At 53.1% G+C, this 19,759-nt stretch overlaps 1 protein-coding gene across 1 annotated transcript in view; it reads left to right on the forward strand.

Moving 5' to 3' along the window:
• The first annotated feature begins 5,088 nt into the window (after window positions 1-5,088).
• The window catches only part of TNR (tenascin R), a 57,003-nt gene continuing 42,332 nt past the window's right edge, over window positions 5,089-19,759 (forward strand). The window contains exons 1-4 of the mRNA XM_044439187.1: window positions 5,089-5,587; window positions 7,923-8,399; window positions 15,401-15,664; window positions 17,195-17,310. Coding sequence (XP_044295122.1) covers window positions 5,089-5,587; window positions 7,923-8,399; window positions 15,401-15,664; window positions 17,195-17,310 — 1,356 coding nt within the window. The remainder of the gene's footprint in view (window positions 5,588-7,922; window positions 8,400-15,400; window positions 15,665-17,194; window positions 17,311-19,759) is intronic.

A 19,759-nucleotide genomic window follows, 5' to 3' on the forward strand; every position in this document is an offset into this window, starting at 1 on the left:
GCACGGTATGCACTTCCCCCAAAGATATACATCCCCAATTTTTACACCTTTATGCAGATTTGTATAGTAAGGGCAAGGAAACATTTGAGCAAGAAATGGAAGAGAGTCTCTCCCTGCCACCAGTACAATCCCACAGCTGCAACTTTTGCTAGAATTTGGGTTTGGCTGCGGCTGCTGCTGCTACAACTCCAGAGTCCTCTCCACTTTTGGAAGCCCTGATGGAGGCGGCACAGGTCAGCCAACCCACAATTTTTGTTTATCAGAATTTACTATCTGTGAATAAGTAGGAGGCACGGGGCCTCAGAGATGAATGAAACAGGGGATTAGACACCTCATCAGTGGATTGTGGTATTTGCGTCTGGAACAGAGTGGTCTGTGGATTGTAGGTTGCATCTCATTCAGCAAAAACTCCTTTTTCGGTTTCATTGGGTGCCCCGATGTCTTTTTAATACGGGTCTGTCCAAGACAACTTCCTCTTGCAGATGTTATCCCGCCAGTCGTTGGCTTGCACAGGTTTTGGCAGCGTTCAGTGATTGCTTCCTGTTGAGTGGAGGTTATAGTATGGATAAACTCGGTAGCAGGATGCTCTTTCGTACTTACTAATGCACACATTATTTTAAATTTTTTCCCTGCTGTATGGAACATAACATGAAGAGAATGTAAGTGGATTTGATGCCATTTTCATGACTAAAAGACTGGTATTACAACACTGGAGTGTCTGCCTCCTGTAACATGATGAATTGAGGCCTTAGCCATACTTTCAGTATTTGAACAGGCATTATTTAGACACCATCTGTGGACAGATGAATAAATGGATAAAATTGGCCCACTTCTTCTGAAGCTTTTGAATAACCATCTGTAATAATAGCTTTATTGTTACATGCTTAGATAAATTTCTGGATATGAGATTCATACATATCTATTTTAAGCGATCTATTTTAATTCCTCTAGGAAAACTATCTTTTTATTTTCTTTTATATAGTTTTTTGTGCTTTGGCAAAATTTACAGTAAAAGCATAATTTAAAAAATGCCTAGAGTGGAAATGAAGCCAATTCAGAGTGAGGGCCTCCTGTATTACACTACCCTCCTTCTGAATGTGCTAACATTTTAGTTAGACTCTTTCAGTCTCCCCACTGTCATGTTTCCTGAAGGGGGAAAAATTCCATGAAAAATGGGAGCCAAAAAATCAACCCCTCTCCCGACAAAGCATTATGCCTTACTGACTTCAGTGAAGTATGAGATCACCATTCTTAGCTTGGATAGCAGGGGAGAAATTCATACAAAAGGGAGAGAAAATTACTACCAGGGTAATTACAACAAGCAATCAAAACAGAATCAAATTGCTAGCTACCATTACAGTACTATACTATGACATTACTCCAGAAAAACAGTAAATCCAGCACCCATTTCCAAGCTGCTTTTCTTTAGAAGAACTCTATTCAGATTGTACAGATGTCTTTCCTCCATAAACTAGTGTTCCAATGAAAACTAAATGCAAGACAAATTTTCTGGCAGCAGGTAAGCAATAGGTAGTTGATCCCCATGCTGTGTTAGGAATAATGAGATTCTTCTGGCTCAGAATCTCAATTCTGCCTGTCTGCCGAGTGCAGAGTCTCCAACAAAATTCTTTTAGCAAAGGAATCGGGGGAAACACTGATCAATGCCGAGCTCGGCCAGCCCCTCCCAGACTTGATGGCAACTACAAAAGCCCTGCGGGTCTGTCTGGTGTAACTACACTGAAGAAAAGAGCTTTCGTTACAGGATGAATTTGGCCCACTGGGTTTGGGATTTACCTCCCAGAGGCTCTGGATCAATACCAAATAGAATGTGGCCCAGGAGCAAATATGGACAATTCACCACATAATTCTGTGTGCAGGAGGGGGGCGAAATGACTCTTAATGAGCAATATTTGTGCACCCAGAGCACAAACATAAATAAACCTAATGTGGTGCAATGTGGCTTCATCATATTTAATGAAGTGGCAGTTCCAAGAGCCGCTCAGTCATGCGACTGCGGCATTTCTGGGAAGCAGCTGTGAGCCGAGACGATGCCCACTGCCACGTAGAACAGCCGCAGGTGGCTTCTCCATCACTTTGCTTTCCTCCAGTGTTGGTCAATACACATGGAACAGATCCTTCACGATTTGTGTGTGTGTAGGGAAGGGTGTGCCTCTCATAGATATTACTTATTTATTAGATTTCTATCCCGCTTTTCCCCCAATGAACTCAAAGCGGCTTATAACCTTCTCTTCCTCCTTCTCTCAATCTTATCCCCACAACAGCCCTGTGAGGTAGGCTGGGCTGAGAGTCTGTGACTGGCCCAAAGGTACCCAGTGGGCTCCATAGCCAAGTGAGGACTAGAACCCGGATCACCCGAGTCCCGTTCCCGTTCCCGTGTTCTTAACCACTATAGCGCACTGGCTTTCTCTCGCTTTCTAAACAAATGGACTCTTGCTCATTTTCTTGGTGCATCAACCACAAAGATCACAAATTATCATGTTCCTTGGCTGGTCAATGACCAAATAAAGGATTGATTGATTGATTGATGATCATGTTCCATTCATAAGGCACTGCCAGGTCCAGGAAAACCAGCAAACTTAAATGATAATCTAGCAAACTTCCCCCTGGGAAGGGAATTGAGCAGATGGGCCTCCAGAGTGTTTATTAATTGTTGTCATTGTGGTTATTGTTCATTTGTGGAACTATTAACATGCCTGGAATTTTAAAGAGGAAAAACCGACAGGCAGGTGCAGCCCAGGGAGTCGCAGGCCAGCCTCCCTGGGGATGGCGGGGGCAAGTGTAGACAGGAAGAAGTGTAGACAGAGGGAAGTGTAGACAGCGGGAAGCTCGGTGCCCTGGCTTGTTCCACTTCCACGGATGCTGCCCTTTGGCCCTTTGCCAAAGCCGCCGCCATGTGGAGCCTTCTCAGTGAGAGGGGAGTGGCCAGTCGGCACCTCGCCACACCTGCCCTTTCAACAGCAGCCGTTTACTCCAGGCTAACTTTAGCTGTAAAGCACAGCACCTGGCCTGAAGCGGGTGCTCCAGGTGGTCAGGTGTCACGGGCCTTTCTGAGCAGGACTAAACGAGTGCTCCCTTTTAGTGGGTGGCAAGCTGCGACAGGATGCCAGATTGCTCGTGCGAGGACACAATGGCCCCAAACTGGGCCAACCGGACAGACGCCCGGGAAGGGCAAGCGCCGATCCGGCAGGTAGGGAAGAAAGCCAGTCCGCAAGGGCCGAGTGGGGAGAGGCACAGCCAGGGACCCATCCCACAGAAAGAGAAGACCAAGGCATGAAGCCCTCAAAGGGGAGCGGGGAAATCACCCAGCCACGTTCATTCGGACGGTCCTGCAAGAACCTCTGCTCCAGCAGGATTCAGGAGGAGCTAGGGAAGTCAGTGAGGTGGGAGCGACCATCACGGTCATCATAACCATGGCAATGATGCAAACAGCTCTCAGGAGAGCGGCCTCAGGAGCACAAGGACGTGCCCCTCAAACCCAGCCTGGGCCGGATGTGCAGCAAAGGCGCAGGCCACACCTGTTCCAGCTGGATGGCCTTCAAGGGATGTGCATCGAGAGGCTGACGTTGGGTGGGAAATGGGGGCCCAAACACTCAGCGTGCGTGCGTGGGTGCGGCTGCCCTTGCACGCGTATCCAGCTGAAACCGGGCTTCCCGCATTGGAATTTAGAATCCTTAGATTTCCTTGGATTCCATGCGTTCCCCTTGCTCTTCCACTCATTTTATTGACCACTTGTGGAACGCTTGTTTTTTATTTTTTATTATTTGTTTATTTAAACAACTTATATGCCGCCCCCTTCGCATAAGCCTCAGGGTGGCTTCCAATCATAAACACCAATATATAAATACATAAAATACATAAAATAGTGGAGACATCCTGGCAATTTAAAATCAATAAATAACATTCACAATTAAAATAACATTTGAACAAAAAGGTCTTGGCCTGGCACCAAAAAGCAAATAACGACGGCACCAGGTGGACCTCTTTGGGAAGCGCATTCCACAGATGGGGCACCACTGCAGAGAAAGCCCTCCTCCGGGTACTCACCCTCCTAATGTCTTTCACGGAGGGCTCCCGGAGAAGGGCCTCTCCCGCAGATCTCAAGGGGCGGGCGGGCAGATATGGGCACAGGCGCTCCTTTAGGTAACCAGGTCCCAAGACTTGTCTAGCACCTCCAGTCTAAGCCATCTTTCAGGTGTGCCCTGGGCATCGCCGGCACTTTTGACTACATAGCAGAATATTGTCAACCAAAACAATAGAATCTAATAGACTTTCTATAGTCACAGTTATCAGATTGGATTGCCAGCTTGCGGTGGGCTGGCCCGAAATACTGGCGCTAGCCAAACGCTACGCACCGGAATGACTTCCATTGTCTTTTTGCTAAACTTTTCAGCTGCCCAAATTTCAGAGCAACCCAACCACACAATCACGGAAATCACAGCAACATTCTTCTCCACTGAAACACTTGTTTTAGAATGCAGATGTATTTAGTCTGTCTGGGAAAGGTACCCTGGTGGGCAGCTGGCTGGTCAAGAGGCAGTGTAATGAGAAGGCAGTCCTTTCGCCAGATGACACGACCTGGGGGGCAGCTCTGAACCAGCCCCCCTTATGTTGACCTGCACTAACCCAGTCTGTCTCCTGATGTTGCACAAGAAACTTCTGTTTGAGCACCCTGGGGCAATGCCTGTGATGCAGTTAAGGAAGCAAAGCACTTTGCATATAGGAAGAGGTATAGGAGTCACCAGGAGCAGTGGCAATGGTCCAATTGCCCTTTACTCCCCTTGGTAGCGGAGTATAATTGGACTGAAAACCAGCAGCATCTCTTTGCTTAGTTCTGCCAAAGCAGCCTTCACCCTTCCGGCTGGATCCTGTGCTTGGGTACGTGGACGCAAATCCGATCCCACTCCTATGAATGTGCCTTGGGTTCCATCTTTAACCCTCTTCACCAAATCACCTGCGAATTTGTTTCCAGCACCTGTGTCATCCATGCGCTTCTGTTCTCTCTTTCAGGCCCTTCCAGGACTCAGCTTTCCAAGGCCAGCATAAAAGCGTCCTGCCCTTCTCGTGAACATGGGGCCCGACGGTGAAAGCGTGGCCCTGAGGAATATTCTCGTAGGCCTCAACTTGATGCTTCTGGGATCCGTTTTCAGACCGTTTGAGTGCCACCTGGAAGTGATGACGGAGAGGGTCAGAAGACAGGCCGGTGACGAGGAAGGGGGCTTTGCGAATACCACGCCACCCATAAAAGAGCAACCCATGGTCTTCAGCCACATCTACAACATTAACGTGCCTCTGGACAGCCTCTGTGCAACATCTCTAGAGGCTTCGTCTGACCCAGAGGTGAGTTCAGAAGACGACCGGATGACGGAATACACGGAGCAGACCTCCGACTCGGAAAGCCAGGTCACCTTCACCCACAGGATAAACCTCCCCAAACACACTTGCAAGTGTGCTGCCTCTTCCCGGGACATCCAGGAGCTGCTGAGCAGGATCGAGATGCTGGAGAGAGAGGTGTCTGTACTCCGGGACCAGTGCAACCCCAGTTGCTGTCAAGAAAGCGCAGCCACAGGTAGTAACGGGCGCCGTGAGGTCTTGCTGGGAGAAAGCTGAGAAATCTCAGAGCAGAGAGCGGACTGGAGGCTTGGAGAGGCAGAATTTCCCCTTGTATTTCCAAGAGCCCGGGAATCAATGGCCTTCAGCCTTTTCAGATGGGGAGCTCCTGTTAGATTTAATCCTAATTGACAACATCAGACTTTGCTTTTTTTCTCCCCCCGCCCCGCCCTCTCTCTTTCTCTTTCTGTTTTTCTCCTAATCTTTCCTTTTCTCTCTTTCACCTCTGCCTGCCACTCCTATCTCTTCTCCTCCGCATATGTCCATCATGCGCACCACAACATTCTGATAAGCAAATTTGCAAAAGGTTGGCTTGTTAGGAAAACTATGCGGTGGGTCCAGGCAATGTGATCACATGATAAAAGCTTCCTCAGGAAGTGCCACTGTGTCTTGGCCATGCGCACCATCAACCCTTCACACATCCTGCCGATAAAGTCCCCGCAGGTTGCCAAGGCTGCCCGGTCTCCATGCTTGGTCAGGTGGTTTTCACCTCCTCAAGCTTCCAGGAAAAATGAAATCTCAGGATGAGTTGCTAGGATCAAGGTGATGCATTTGGCTTGGCTTGACAAGAGCTTTTGCTAGTAGCTCCTGTCCCGTATTTAAGGTCCAGGTTGATTCCAACATCTCCATGGATGCTCGGCCGCTGTCCTGTTCCTCCGCCTGGCTCCGCTCCCTCAGGCCACACTCCTTGATCTGCTAGGTACCAGTCCTTGGCCAAGCACCCCTACCTCACCGATGCCCCACCTCGGGTTCTCAGAGCCCCAGCCCTGGGGACTGCACTGCTCCAAATCCGCCAGCTTCTTTCAGGACAGGGCAGCAAAAGCAAAAGGACACGGCCCCCAGATTGTGCTAGTCTTGACACCTTCTGGTCAGGGATGGCAGCACTAGGACGACCTGTTGCTGCTCGTCGCAAAGTCGCGTCCGGCCCATCACGACCCCATGGACAACACTCCTCCAGGCCTTCCTGTCCTCCACATCCCCGGAGTCCACCCAAGCTCACACTGACTGTTTCAGTGACTCCATCCAGCCACCTCATTCTCTGCCGTCCCTTCCTTCTCTTGCCATCTATTGTCCCCAGCATCAGACTCTTCTCCAGGGAGTCCTTCCTTCTCATTAGGTGGCCAAAGTATTTGAGTTTCATCTTCAGGATCTGGCCTTCTAAAGGGCAGTCAGGGTTGATCTCCTCTAGGACTGACCGGTTTGATTGCAAGATCCAAGGGACTCACAGGAGTCTCCTCCAGCACCACAGTTCAAAGGCCTCAGTCCTTTGGCGCTCAGCCTTCCTTATGGTCCAGCTTTCACAGGCATACATTGAAACTGGGAAAACCATAGCCTTGACTATACGCACTTTTGTTGGCAGGATGATGTCTCTGCTTTTTAGTATGCTGCCTAGATTTGCCATAGCTTTCCTCCCCAGGAGCAAGCGTCTTTTAATGCATCTTTTTTCTTTAAAGCATCTTTTTCTTTAAAGCATCTTTTTTCTAGGGTGACCTAGGAAGAGAGAAAATGCCGGGGCGTTCCCTACGTGGGCCCCAGAATTGACTGTCATGGGTTCCATGTGCCAGTTCATCTGGGCTTCAAACAGATTGCTGGAAACTGCCTCCTGCAGCCTGGATCAGAGTCCTCACTGCCCCCCCCCCCCACGGTGAAGCAGCATGGGCACTCGGCCACATTTCCTGCAACAGGCCCATTTTGGCAGAATCCCATTCTGTATTTCCCCAGAACCTGATGCTGAGGCTGAATGTGAAAGATTAAACACATTCAGGCAGAGCCTGGGAACAATTTTATCCTGTATTCTCATGTCGGATTTCTGGGACAGACTTCACACTCGGCAGCCTGCAAACATGGCAAGAAATGCCCAAGCAAAGAGAAGTAGCGCGCTCACACACCTGACACCTTAGGGTAATATCCAGGTGGTGGGGATTAAGGTTGGGGGATCTGTGCGAGCAGGTAAAGACTCTCCCCCCTGCTCTCCCTGGGAGGTTTGCAGGAGAGATGGGGAGGCGGCAAAGAGCGGTTCCTCCCCTTCCCCCTCCAATCTCCGCTCCCCAAATCTGTAGCAATCAAGTTCTCAGGGAAGACCCTGGGATTCAGCTCTTGCACCAAGCGCGGCCCATTTCAGGAGAGCGGGCAGGACTAGAGATGCCCTTTCCCAAACCAGCCCCCCTTTTGCGTGCGCACCCCCCATGTGGCACCGCAAGGCTGCTTTTACGCAGCAGTGGGGCTTGCACGGCGCAACAAGCCACAGGGTGCCAAGGGCCATCAAGGTGACGCTGCTGTTCCCCTCCTTGCAGGCCACCTGGATTACGCCCCTCACTGCAGCGGGCATGGCAACTTCAGCCTGGAGTCCTGCGGCTGCATCTGCGACGAGGGCTGGGCCGGGAAGAACTGCTCCGAGCCCCTGTGCCCGCTGGGCTGCTCCAGCCGCGGCGTGTGCGTCGACGGCCAGTGCGTCTGCGACGGCGACTACAGCGGCGAGGGCTGTGCAGAGGCCCGCTGCCCCACGGACTGCAGCACCCGGGGGCTCTGCGTGGACGGGGAATGCATCTGCGAGGAGGGCTTCGCTGGGGAGGACTGCAGCGAGCTGCGCTGCCCCGAGGACTGCTCTGGGAAGGGCACCTGCGCCAACGGGACCTGCATCTGCCAGGAGGGCTATGTGGGGGAGGACTGCGGCCAACTGCAGTGCCTCAACGCCTGCAGCGGGCGCGGATTCTGCCAGGAGGGGCTCTGCTCCTGCGAGGAGGGCTACCAGGGCCGGGACTGCTCTGCAGGTACGAAGGTGCCAGTTGCTCCGAGTGCCCCGCATGCCTGAGGCAGGCCAGGGGTCCTGCTTTTTGCTCCTGGCAAATCCAGCCCTGGATTTGCCCCTGCCGGACATTTCGGGGTGCCATTTAAAAATGCCGCGTCAGCACACTTCCCATCCCACCTCACAGGCCTCAACCAGGCTTCCCCAGCCTGGTGCCTTCCCGATGCCCTGGACTTCAGCATGCATCAGCCCCAGCAACGTCATTCATGGGCAGGAAGGCCAAGAATTGGGGCAAAGGATCCAGAGGGCACCAGGCTGGGGAAGGCAGATCTGAGCCGTCTCAAATACTCTACTGCACATGCCGTAGCTAATTCACAAATATACCCAGATCCATTGTGGGATTCGGTATTCCGTGAAATACCCCTGCGTGTTTCTCCAAGCAGAGGAGTGTCACGGGCTGCTTTTCTTGCAGTGTGCAGGGTAGGGATGCTGGAAGGTTTTGTCTGGCCTGCACTGCCAAGCAAACCGAGCTTGGTCCTGGACAAATTATATATATGAGGAGTCACCCTTTCATATTCTGACTGCTCCAAACTGTAGAATACAGTCCTTGCTCCAAAAATGCTCCCACTTGCATATTTTAGGGTACCATGAGTACGAAAAATGCACATATTTGTACTCATATTTGCAGGGGATGCAGTAAAAATGAGTTTTACAGGGGTTCTTTTTAAATTTCCAGCTGAAGCAGTTAAAATGGGAGTGAAACTGACTGGGGAATGAACAGATGCAGAACGGACACTAAGCCTAGGTTCACACCATTCCCACAGCCCACCATGGCTTATGTAAGCCACAGCAGGTTGTGGCGTGGGCCAGCCGCCATGGGATATTCAGCTCCCAGAGGCTGAATCGCCTTGTTCTCCATATCAGGTTGGCAGGGCTTTTGCCAGGCAGCAGCCCTCCCTAACCCTCCCATGGCTTCCTGAATGACCATGCAATGATCGCCCAAATGGCTGCAGAAAGCAATCGCCTTCCTCAGTGTGCAATAGCAGAGGGGCGCCAGCAGGGACCCCTGGAGGGAAAAGAGAGGAATCAACACCGCAGCTCAAGGGTGTTGAATCTTGGGGGTTATGAGGCTACCAACTGATTAATGAATTGTTATTTGATCAAGCCTCTTCCTTTTTACAAGTTAATTTATTTACATATATCCGCATATCAGCACCTCAACATAATTGATGCCTTGGGGGTGATTAGAAGGAGGCATATGATAGCTTACAATTTAATGAGCAAAAGACAAACACTCATTACTAGAAGGAAAGGCCACCTTTAATATTTTAGTACTTATTACAGTAACACATCCAAAGTAAAAGGGCCTTGAGAAACAATTGTGAGTGTAACTTGCTGATCGAATGCTGCCATCACCAATTAGAACTGAAGCTCCAAAGATTCAAACACATTTTATGCTGATTATTTGGAAGGCCAGTTTTAATTAGTGATGGTAACGCAATCCACGGGCTCCAATTTGTATTTGCCCTTGGTTGTTGAGTCTGCGTTGCTTAATCTCTTGATGGAACTTAAGCTAAAGCTTTCTGCCCTAAATACAAATGTACAGCTTCGAAGAGTGATGTGCCCACTTGGAGGAGGCTGGGGTGCCCCCAAACTGCTAGCAGAAAAGGAGCAAAGAAACTGGCACAATCTACTCCCATATTCTCTCTAAGCCACCCTGGAAAGCTGTGTGGCTAGAGCCACTCCTGTTGGGTCAGGACTAAGGGGAGGGGAGGATGGCTCAGTGGTTACGGGGACTTGTCCCATGCATTAGGACAGAGAATCTCAGACTCCAGCCCATGTGAATGTGAGTCAATCAACCTATAGGAGGTAAGGAATTTGCAAAGAGAGAGAATTGTTTACTCCTGTTAAGCCCCGTTGGTCCTATCACCTGGATGCAGAGAGAAGCCACATCATCAGATCTGGACATCTTCCTCCTAATCCTAGGTATTTAGGGACTCATAGGATTATATGTAGAAAGAGAAAGAGTTTGCTTTTGCTCTAAGCCACATCTTGGAAGACAGGAAAGGAAAGCCCGGAAGTGCAGCCCTCTTGGGAAAAAGCTGCGGAACCAAACAAACGTGTGATGAAAGCCTCGCCACAGATAGAGGCAGGGCGGCCGTGACCGACGATGATCGCGGCTGGATGGGCTGGGTTTAGGCTTGCCCACACAGCTCTCCCCCTGACAAAGGTCGTCAGCCCTTGGCCAGCACGGGCAGCCTAATGTTTTGTGATGGGCCTGAGAGACCTGGGATCCAAGGTCCCAGTTTTGCTCATGGGCTTCTCTATGCGAGTCCTTTCTCATGGACCCGTGAAAGCTCTCGGCTCCTTCCCATGAGTACTCACCCTCCCGATCTCACCCTCCCATTTCTGTGGCATGGCTTGGAGAGAGGATAAGGAGGGGATACATTTCAAAAGTGCGATAAACTGGAATTGCCAGCCTGTGTGATTCAGCAGTCATGACTGCATAAGACAACGTGTAGGATGGCGGAGAAAGCAAAAGCCCCGGGGAAAGGGAGCTTGCAAAAAGATCCCTCTCCCTCTCTCCCACAGAGAAAATGGAGGTGCGCACCTCTGTGAGGTGCAGGGCTAAGCAGGGAGAAGCCCTCAGGTGCGCATACCCGCAGCCCGGCAGCGCCTACTTTCCGACGTGCAGCCCCGATTTCCGATCAGGCGGGCTCGAAACTGTCAGAGGCAGGACTGTCCCTTGGCGAATGCCAGTTCCCTCGAGGGCACGGCAGGGGCAGAACCCTGGTGCTGCGTCCCACAGCCTCCGCTTGCTTTGGCGAACGCAGCCAACCCGCTGCCGTCAGGACGAACGGCGATGGCCAAGTTCACACGGTCCCCGGGGGAGAGAAGCTGCCCCGCGCGTGCTAGTTCCACCGTGGCGTGATTTGCCCCGTTGCTGTCCCAGAGCGCAGTGGGGCGTGTGGCCTGAACTCGGACGATGTGCATCTGGCAACCGTGGCCGTCCCCCGTCCAATGGCACGGTGACTCTGTCTTCCCACTTGGCCTTCAGGGCCATCATCCAAAGTGCTTTTCTGCTCCCGCCTCCCGCAGAGGGGCGATTTCAGCGATAGGTGCAAGGCACCGTTTGGTCTTGCTCAGTTAAACGACCAGGCCGGGGTCGGACTGGGGCAAAGGCATGACCGAGGGCGCATGCGGGTCCTAAGTCCGAGCCACGCCAGCCCCAGCTGGGCAGGTTGCCCACCCCCGTGGGCGTGCAGCGGGCAGCCAGGGCTCCAGGCAAGACTCCTCCAGGCGCCCCTTCCCGGCAAGGCCCTTTTCTCACCTCCGCAGCCTCCTCGCTCCCTTTGGGCCAAGTGCCCATCGCCGGGAGCAGAGGGAGAGTGTGCCCTGCTGCAAGGGCGGCTCCACACATCCCAGGTCGGCTAAGTGCGCCGGCTGCGCTGCGACACAGCACCCCCTCTTCACAGCAGGTGCCCACAGGAGAAGCTCACTCCGCAAGATTAACCCCAGACGGCCGCCCCGAATGATGCTAACCCCTGATCCCAAGCAGCTCTTCAAAGAATCGACTCTCCCCTGGTTCTCCCCAAGGGTAATTCATGCATGGCTATGCGAAGGAGGGTGGGGAATCCGCAGGATCCCTGGGCTCAACCCAAGTTCCTGGAGAGCACCCAGCCGTCGGGAGCGCTCCCCAGGAACTGAGCACGGCCACGGTGTGGGCAGCACCCTCTTCTGCGCCCGCCTTTGCGGTGCTGCACGCGACGTGGGAGGAGGCGGCCAGCAGCCTTCACTCCTGGAGTGATCGCAGACTCGGTCGTGCCCGGCTCGCCCTCCAAGGCCAGGCTGAGCTTCACAGGGCAGCCGTGCATGTAGGAGGGGCGGCTTCTGTGCAGCTCATCGCAGTCCATGGCTAGAGCGATTCCGAGTGCAGGAGGGGCTCGAGGATGGATGCTGCCCATGCAACACCCTTCCCTGCACACGGACAAGGGCGCACCAGGCTTGGCTGAAGTCCTTCTCCCTGCGCTCAGCGTTGCCCACCCAGCCCAGGTGCAGCTGAAGGCAAGGAGCCCAGGGGGAAAACGGCCCCTGCGTGGGAATGTGAAGGCACAAGCACAAAGACACAGGGACAGGGAGGGTGCCTTTCCTAAATAGTCCCTGATGCTGCAACTTGTCTAGCCTTGGCCCTGGCCCTGGCCCTGGCCCTGGCCCCTAGCCCCTAGCCCCTAGCCCGTAGCCCGTAGCCCGTAGCCCGTAGCCCATAGCCCCTAACCTGTAGCCCCCAGCCCCTAGCCCCAGCACTAGCTCCTAGCCCTGTCCCCTGGCCCCTAGCCCCTGGCCCTAGCCTCTAGCCCCTAGCCCTAACCCACACTCTGGAAGAGAGTGGTTGCATTCAGATGGAGCCATCTGCTGGCTTCTGTAGATCAACCAGTTAGACAACGCCATCCCAGACAGCCAGTGTTACTGGAAACTGGGTGAGGAATCACTTCAGTGGGAACAAGGAGATGTGTGCCCCACGCACATTGGGTCAGAGGCAAGGCCACGGAGTTCGGCGGGGGAGCGTGCCTGACGACAGCGCGGAGGGCGGTGGCCAAAGGGGGAGCATCGCCGTTTCCACGCTGATCCATCACGTCAGCCGCACACTCGCACGGTGGCTCTGGCAAAGCTCCAGCCCCTCATCAGCAACGTGGGGCAATCAGTCTAGCCTATTCTGCAAGATTAGTGTAAGGATTACTGAAGTAATGCGCACGCTTGAGGTGAAATCAAGGCAGGCACTGCTTCCCGTCTTGTTCTTTGCACTGGGCTGCACATGCAGGATCTCAAAGACCCCAGATGCCCTCTCCTTATTAGAAGCAATTTTTCAGTGCCAAAGATTTTCTGAACAGAGGGAGGGAGAATGTGCGGGTTTCAGGCCGCCTCCTTGCATCCCTGCTTGATGCCGGGCCGACCACCCAGTCAGTTTTGCCCCCCTGGGCTTTTTGCTTCAGCGGAGAACCTCTGCGCCGCCCTCCCGTCTTGCTCGCCCCAGTCTCGCTTTTCACCTTGACCCATTCTGTTTAAGGTTACATATCCCACTGAGCAATTCTGGCAAATGCAATAAAAGCTCACATGTTATATAGCAGAAGCTCTTGTAGTTTTCCATCCCACCCAATCCAAGTTTGTTTGTTTGTTTGTTTGTTTTCAATTTATAGCCTGCCTTTCTCGTACAAAGGGCTCAAGGCAGCTTACATCCTTCTCCTCCTCCATCTTATCCCCACAACAACAACCCTGTGAGGTAGGCTGGGCCGAGAGTCTGTGACTGGCCCAAAGTCACCCGGTTGGCTTCATGGCTGAGCAGGGACTCGAACCCGAATCACTTGCGTCCCAGTCCCATGTGCTTAACCATGACGCCGCACTGGCTCTCAAAGAAAGTTCCCAAAGAACAACCCGCAAGGAACGCTGTCCAGCTTGTCCTTAGCTTCTGGGGTCCTTCTGCTCTTTCCACAGGGTCACTGATGCTGTCAGCAGCTCAGGAAAGACATCTTTTCTGTGACTCTCAGGGGAGTTGTGTGGAATAATATGTAGGACGTTCACTTAGAATTGGGGTCCTCATTGTTCTGAACTTTTATTTGATAAAAGCAAATTTCTAGTCCATAGCACAGTCAAAGACCATTTGAAGTCCGTTGTGCACCCATGTGTGTGTACAGGGAACTGGGGGTGCAAGCAGGATTGGGCTGTGCAATTCCCCAACCCAGTCCATTCTGTAAGGCTCGCTGCATTTGGCCCCGTCAGAGAAATGTGCGTCCTCCAACATTTCGCAGATGAAAAAGGAGCAAACCCCGTTCAAACTCTCATGTGCCACAAGTTCAAGCAGGAGTTGTGCAGGCACCTCATTCTGGAAGCAGTGGCATAAACCAACAGCGTGTGGCAAGTATGGAACAAACGTACCGTTTATGCCCTGCGTTATATTTTCCCATTGAGAGGCCATGAATCCTGCTCTGAAGATGCCGAATGCAGCGATATGGGACTAGCCCAAGCTCAGTCCGGGAATCCGTGCCTCAAAATCCTTCAGCAAAAAGGGCAATTAAGGGCACGCAGAACCCAGAAAAAGCCCTGCAGCCCCTGGCATTCCCTAGCCAGGCATTGCTTTTAGGGGGCTCTGTCAAACCATGAATAGGATTGCACTAGCAGACACAAGAGTGCAACGGAGCATATGCAGACTGCTTGCCTGTCATCGGTGCACAAATTCAGCCTGCTCACCCCGGCCGCTTGCATAGAATTGCAAAGTGGGGCTTCATAAAGTAGTGGCACCCTCCCAAAATTCTCCCGGACCTCACCCTGTAGACACAATTAAGGCATCGACACAGTTCCATTGTCTACAAAAAGCATTAAAAAACACACATTTCAGACTTCCCCTTCCCCGTCCTTAATAACTTTCAAGAGTCAGCTTTGAGGACCCAGGCTGAACTTTAGAATACAGGAAGAAAGGTTTCTCTGAGTATGTGCAGAACACCTTTTCCTTGCTATTGAATAAGTATAATTTGCTGTCCACCTACACCAAGAATTTTACCCAGGATTTTCAAAGCCACCGTCATTTCTAGGTACACATGCATACAAACTGCTCCTGTTTGCTCAATGTTTCTCTGCTTTCTTCATTTCAATGGCTAAAAGAATCTTTTTCAGACAAAGAGAGAGGGAAGGCAAAAAAGCCAAATTTCTAACACTCAGGAGGAAGGCACTCTGCATAAAGTTCGAAGGGTCCTCGTGTTGTTTTGGGGAGGGGGGCACGGGGGGCTGCAGAAATCGCCCCCCTCGCCAGCCCCTCCTTGCCTTCCTTCCCCTCCCCGGTTCACGGGTTCACTGCCGCTCCTCACGGTGACTTTGGAGAGACGGAGCCAGCGGGACAACAGTCAGGGCATCTCACTTATGCGCTGCAGGAAGGCTTTGTGGGGAGGGTTCAGAAGGAGCCCGCTGGGTCGGGGGGGGGGATCCATCTCGAGGGCACCCCCGGCCTCACGCTCCCCATGCCGCCTCCTCTTCCAGTTGCGCCACCGGACAGCCTGCGCGTGGCGGCGATCCGCGACCGCTCGATCGACCTCGAGTGGGATGGCCCGCTGACCGTGACCGAGTACGTGATCTCGTACCAGCCGGCCACGCCGGGGGGCCTGCAGCTGCAGCAGCGGGTGCCCGGGGACTGGAGCAGCGCCACCCTGCGGGAGCTGGAGCCGGGCCTGCCGTACAACATCAGCATCTACGCCGTGATCAGCGAGGTGCTCAGCGCCCCCGTGGGAGTCAAGGTGGCTACGCGTGAGTAGCACAGGGCTTTCCTGCGCCCGGAGCATCCGCACGGGCTTCCCCGCTGAGGAGAAGGTGGCCGGGAGGCGGGAAGGAGATGTCGGGGAAGCGAGGCCTGGGATGCGCGGCTGGTCGCACAACGCTCTTGACGGTGTTCGGGGGGAAATGTGGGGAAAGATGGTGCATTGAAGGGCGCTTGCCGCAGGTATGTTTAGATCACACCTGAGCTGGCAGCGATGAGCAGAGAAGGGGGCTGGCTGCCAGGAAGGGTGGCCAATGTGCCCACCTGCTTCACCCTTTTCCACGTATGCCACCACCGGCAGCATCCGCAGCGAGTGGAGAAGAAGGCTGGCCGCCAGGGAGGGTGTCCAGGGAGGGCTGCCGGCTGTGCAACCTTCGGGGGGGGCCTGAGAGCTTTCGCAGACTCCCTCTGGGCTCAGCTCATTCTGCAGGGCCGAGCTGAGCACAAGCCTGCAGATTCCGGGGGAGCGGAGGGGAGCGGAGGGGAGGGGACACAGGTTCCGTAAGGGGTCGTCCCAGCCCTAGTCCTAATAACACAAAATTGCCAATCGGCCTGAAAAAATCCTGGCCTGGCCCAGTCTTGCAGCCTTACAAGCGTAGAAGCATAAATACATAGAAACAGAGTGAGTCAGAAGGGTCTCCTGGGCCATCTAGTCTGACCCCTGGCTCCAGCTGGCTCTGTTCATGACATGCCCACCATTAGCATGTCATGAGTGCAACGGTGCTTTCCCAAGGGGAAATAAGACTTGCCCCTCTGCTCTTACTGCATGCCAGCCTGCTGCAAGAAGCACAAGATGGACTGGCTGAAAAGCTGCAGCCCTGGGTGAGCCTGCTTTTGCACGGTGCAAAGAAAGTGGAGATTTGGGGTCACGGGTGCAGCCCCAAATTAAAACATCCCAATAACTGAGCTGCAAGGGAGGCCTCAAGAAAAGAGATGGTCACTCATGAGGGCGATTGGGCAAAACACATCAGCCCTGCATTGCACGGTCTCTTAGGTGCAGTTGCTACTCTGCACGGCCTGGTCCCCAGCTCCCAACGCAGGACAGCAGCAGTCCAGTTCCAGTCACTTACTCTGAGCCAGTGCGTTGACCATGCCTCCCAGAGCAAAACCGTTTTCGGGCATCGTTCACTGCACTAGATACACAACTCCCCTTGTGGTGGGCAGTTCAGAGAAACCGTGACTGACAGCACCGGCTCTCTGCAGTTCTCCTGAGAGAAGTGGCGTGCTCGGTGAACTTCGCCCTTAGCTCTCACCGCCCACTCTGCCCCCTGCACCCTGCCTGTCCACTGCCTCCCTGCTAGCTTCCCTCCACCCCCAAGCCTGGCCTTCATATCCCCACCAGGGAACCAATTAGTGTAGCACGCTGGTGTTCCCAAAGGATGCCGAGATTTCCCTTCTCACACCTTATCCATCGCAGTGCTTTGCACACGGAAAGCGGCGATGCGCTCGCTGTGCCTCGGCGAGGTTGCCTTTCCATGCGGCTCACACGGCGCATTCCCGCCCTCCCTGCTGTTTTCCAGAACTCTCCACTCCACAAGGGCTGCAGTTCAAAACAATCACGGAGACCACCGTCGAAATGCAGTGGGACCCCTTCTCCTTCTCGTTCGATGGCTGGGAGATCAGCTTTATCCCCAAGGTAAGGCCGTCTTTTCGACCGGACCTTGCAACGAGGCTGCCTTTCCACCACCTGGGTGGGCCTCCCGGGAGGCAGGCGGTGCTGCTCGAGTTGATGTCTCTGCTTGTGGTAGAGCTGACGGGGCCACTGGAGGAGGCCCACAGATCTGCTGGGACAGGAGAGTCCGGGGACAGCTAGCGCTTGGAAGAAGCTGCCAAGCCAAACGGCCTCCACCTGCAGCCCACAGGGACCTGGATGCCACAGCTTGGTATCCCGGCTCCACTGAGTTGCTGGTCCTCTGTTACCACCAGGGGTTGAGCACACGGCCTTTGGGTGCTCTGTGAAGCTAGTATTGTGAAGGCCAAGGCAGGCAGCCCGTGGCTGGATAGGGGCGTTCAGCTCATTCTAGATGGGATTGCACTCCCTTCAAAGAAGGGAGTTCATAGCTCAGGAATTGTCCTGGATCCCCCTCTCAGGGCTCAGGGGGGCTCAGGAACATGGAGCATTTCTACCAGCTCAGACTGGTGGCCGAGCCACACCATTCTCCAGGCAGGGCTAGCCTGGCCTCAGTGGCCCATGCTCTGGTAGGCTTCAGATGATACGACAGGAAGGCATTCCATGTGGGGCTTCTTTGAAGACCGCTCGGAGCTGAAGCTGGGGCAAAATGTGAGCACCAGCTGGTTAGCCGTGGCCAGACGGTCCGGACAAGCAGTGCTGCTTCTGACCCACCTGCACTGGATGCCCGTGCTTCCAAGCGGGTTCAAGGTGCCTCTCTTGACCCATGGAAGCCTGCACGGCTCGGGACTGACGGAGGAGCTGACGGAGTGCCTCTCCTGGCACCAGCCTGCCTGCTCTCTGGTGGCCGCATCCGAGCCCCTGCTCAGGGGAGGATCAGCAGATGGCAACAGGAAGAGGACCTTCCTAGTGTGCAAAGACCAGTCCGCCTGGCACCACCATTGCCCTCTTTGGGGTGCCAGGATAAACAGTCCTTTATTCCCAGGCATTCGATCGCATACCATGTGATTTTAATGTCAGTTTTTAACCAGATCCCAGTATCCCAATTTACAGTTTTTCTTTTCAAAATTTTGTATGTTAAAGTATATATGCTACAATGTAGGGTAGTTGAATGGCCCAGAGAGCTCTAATTTTGGGGCTGTGCAGAAAATGAAGGAAGAAAGAAATACTATAGCACGATCGCTCCGTGCTTAATCAAGCATGAGCACATCAATTAGCATCAGGGCTGGAAGTAAATGATCTTTTTTGCACAGTTAAAAGTGATGAGATAATATGGCTGCTATATCGTCTTTCGGTGACACCATATCCACAGCGGCTAATACGAATATTCTATTTATACACCTGATCTCGCGGTCCAGAGAGGTTCGTGGTAATTCTTTGCAGGGTCACATTTGCATGTTATGGGAAAACATGCTGCGCCATTTCCATGACACACCAATTTGGGCCAAACTTACCAATCAAACAACTGAGCAGTTCCCACGGCAACGCAGTTTCTGTCCTCCCTGCTCCATCTTTGCCAGGCATGTCAGCAGCCCCTGCGAGCAAAATCTTCTTTCTCGCTCCTTCTTGCTCCTAATGACCACACCAGCCTTGTCTGGACTCGTCCCACTAAGGTTTTGGGACAGGGTCTGCTTATTCCCCCTCCTTAGCATACCTGCATCTTTGCAATGCTACCTGGCCACTTCAGCCTTAAATCAAAAGAAGCACTTTGCTTGCGTCTCCCCCTCCTCTTCCTCTGTGCATTCCAGCTTTCTCCTTTTTCTGAAAGTAAAGTGGAAAACAAGCACCTAGAATCCTACAACAGCAGACTTGAAAGGGGCCTTTAAGGCCATTGAGTCCAACCCCCTGGGCCCCTCAGGGCAGGACTCCAGATTCAAGCATCCCCAACAGATGGCTAAGTGCCTCTTGAATGCCCTCCATGTGGCACAGCCCACCACTGGGTTCCATTGGCATTCTGTTCCAACAGCCAGGAAATTTTCCTGATATTTAGCCAGAATCTGGCTTCCTGCAACTTGAGCCCAGTATTCCATGTCCTGCATTCTGGGATGCCTGAGAAGAGATCCTGAGACAGCCTTTCAGGTATTTGAAAAATTCTACCATATCTCCATTCATTCCTCTCTTCTCAAGGCTAAACGTGCCCAGTTCTTCCAGTCTGTTCTCACAGGGTTTTGTTCCTGGTCCCATGATCATCTTTGTTGCCCTCCTCTGAACTTTTCCCAGTTCGTCTTCAACTTTCTTGAAGTGTCAGAACCGGACACAATACTCACTTGGCCAATTATAATAAAGCAGGTAATGACACATCTGTTGCCAGGGGGCTGAGGGCAGGAGAGATCGAAGGCTAGAAGTGGCCACTTCTGCAGCCCCTCTTGCCAGGGGGCTCTATGACATTTACATACCAATAATGGTAAAATGGCAATCCTGGTTCTGGACAACCAGAGAAGCTGCAGTGAAGCAT

The sequence above is a fragment of the Varanus komodoensis genome, unplaced genomic scaffold (assembly GCF_004798865.1).
Source record: "Varanus komodoensis strain SLA01 unplaced genomic scaffold, ASM479886v1 scaffold34_1, whole genome shotgun sequence".
NCBI classification, from domain to species: Eukaryota; Metazoa; Chordata; class Lepidosauria; order Squamata; family Varanidae; genus Varanus; species Varanus komodoensis.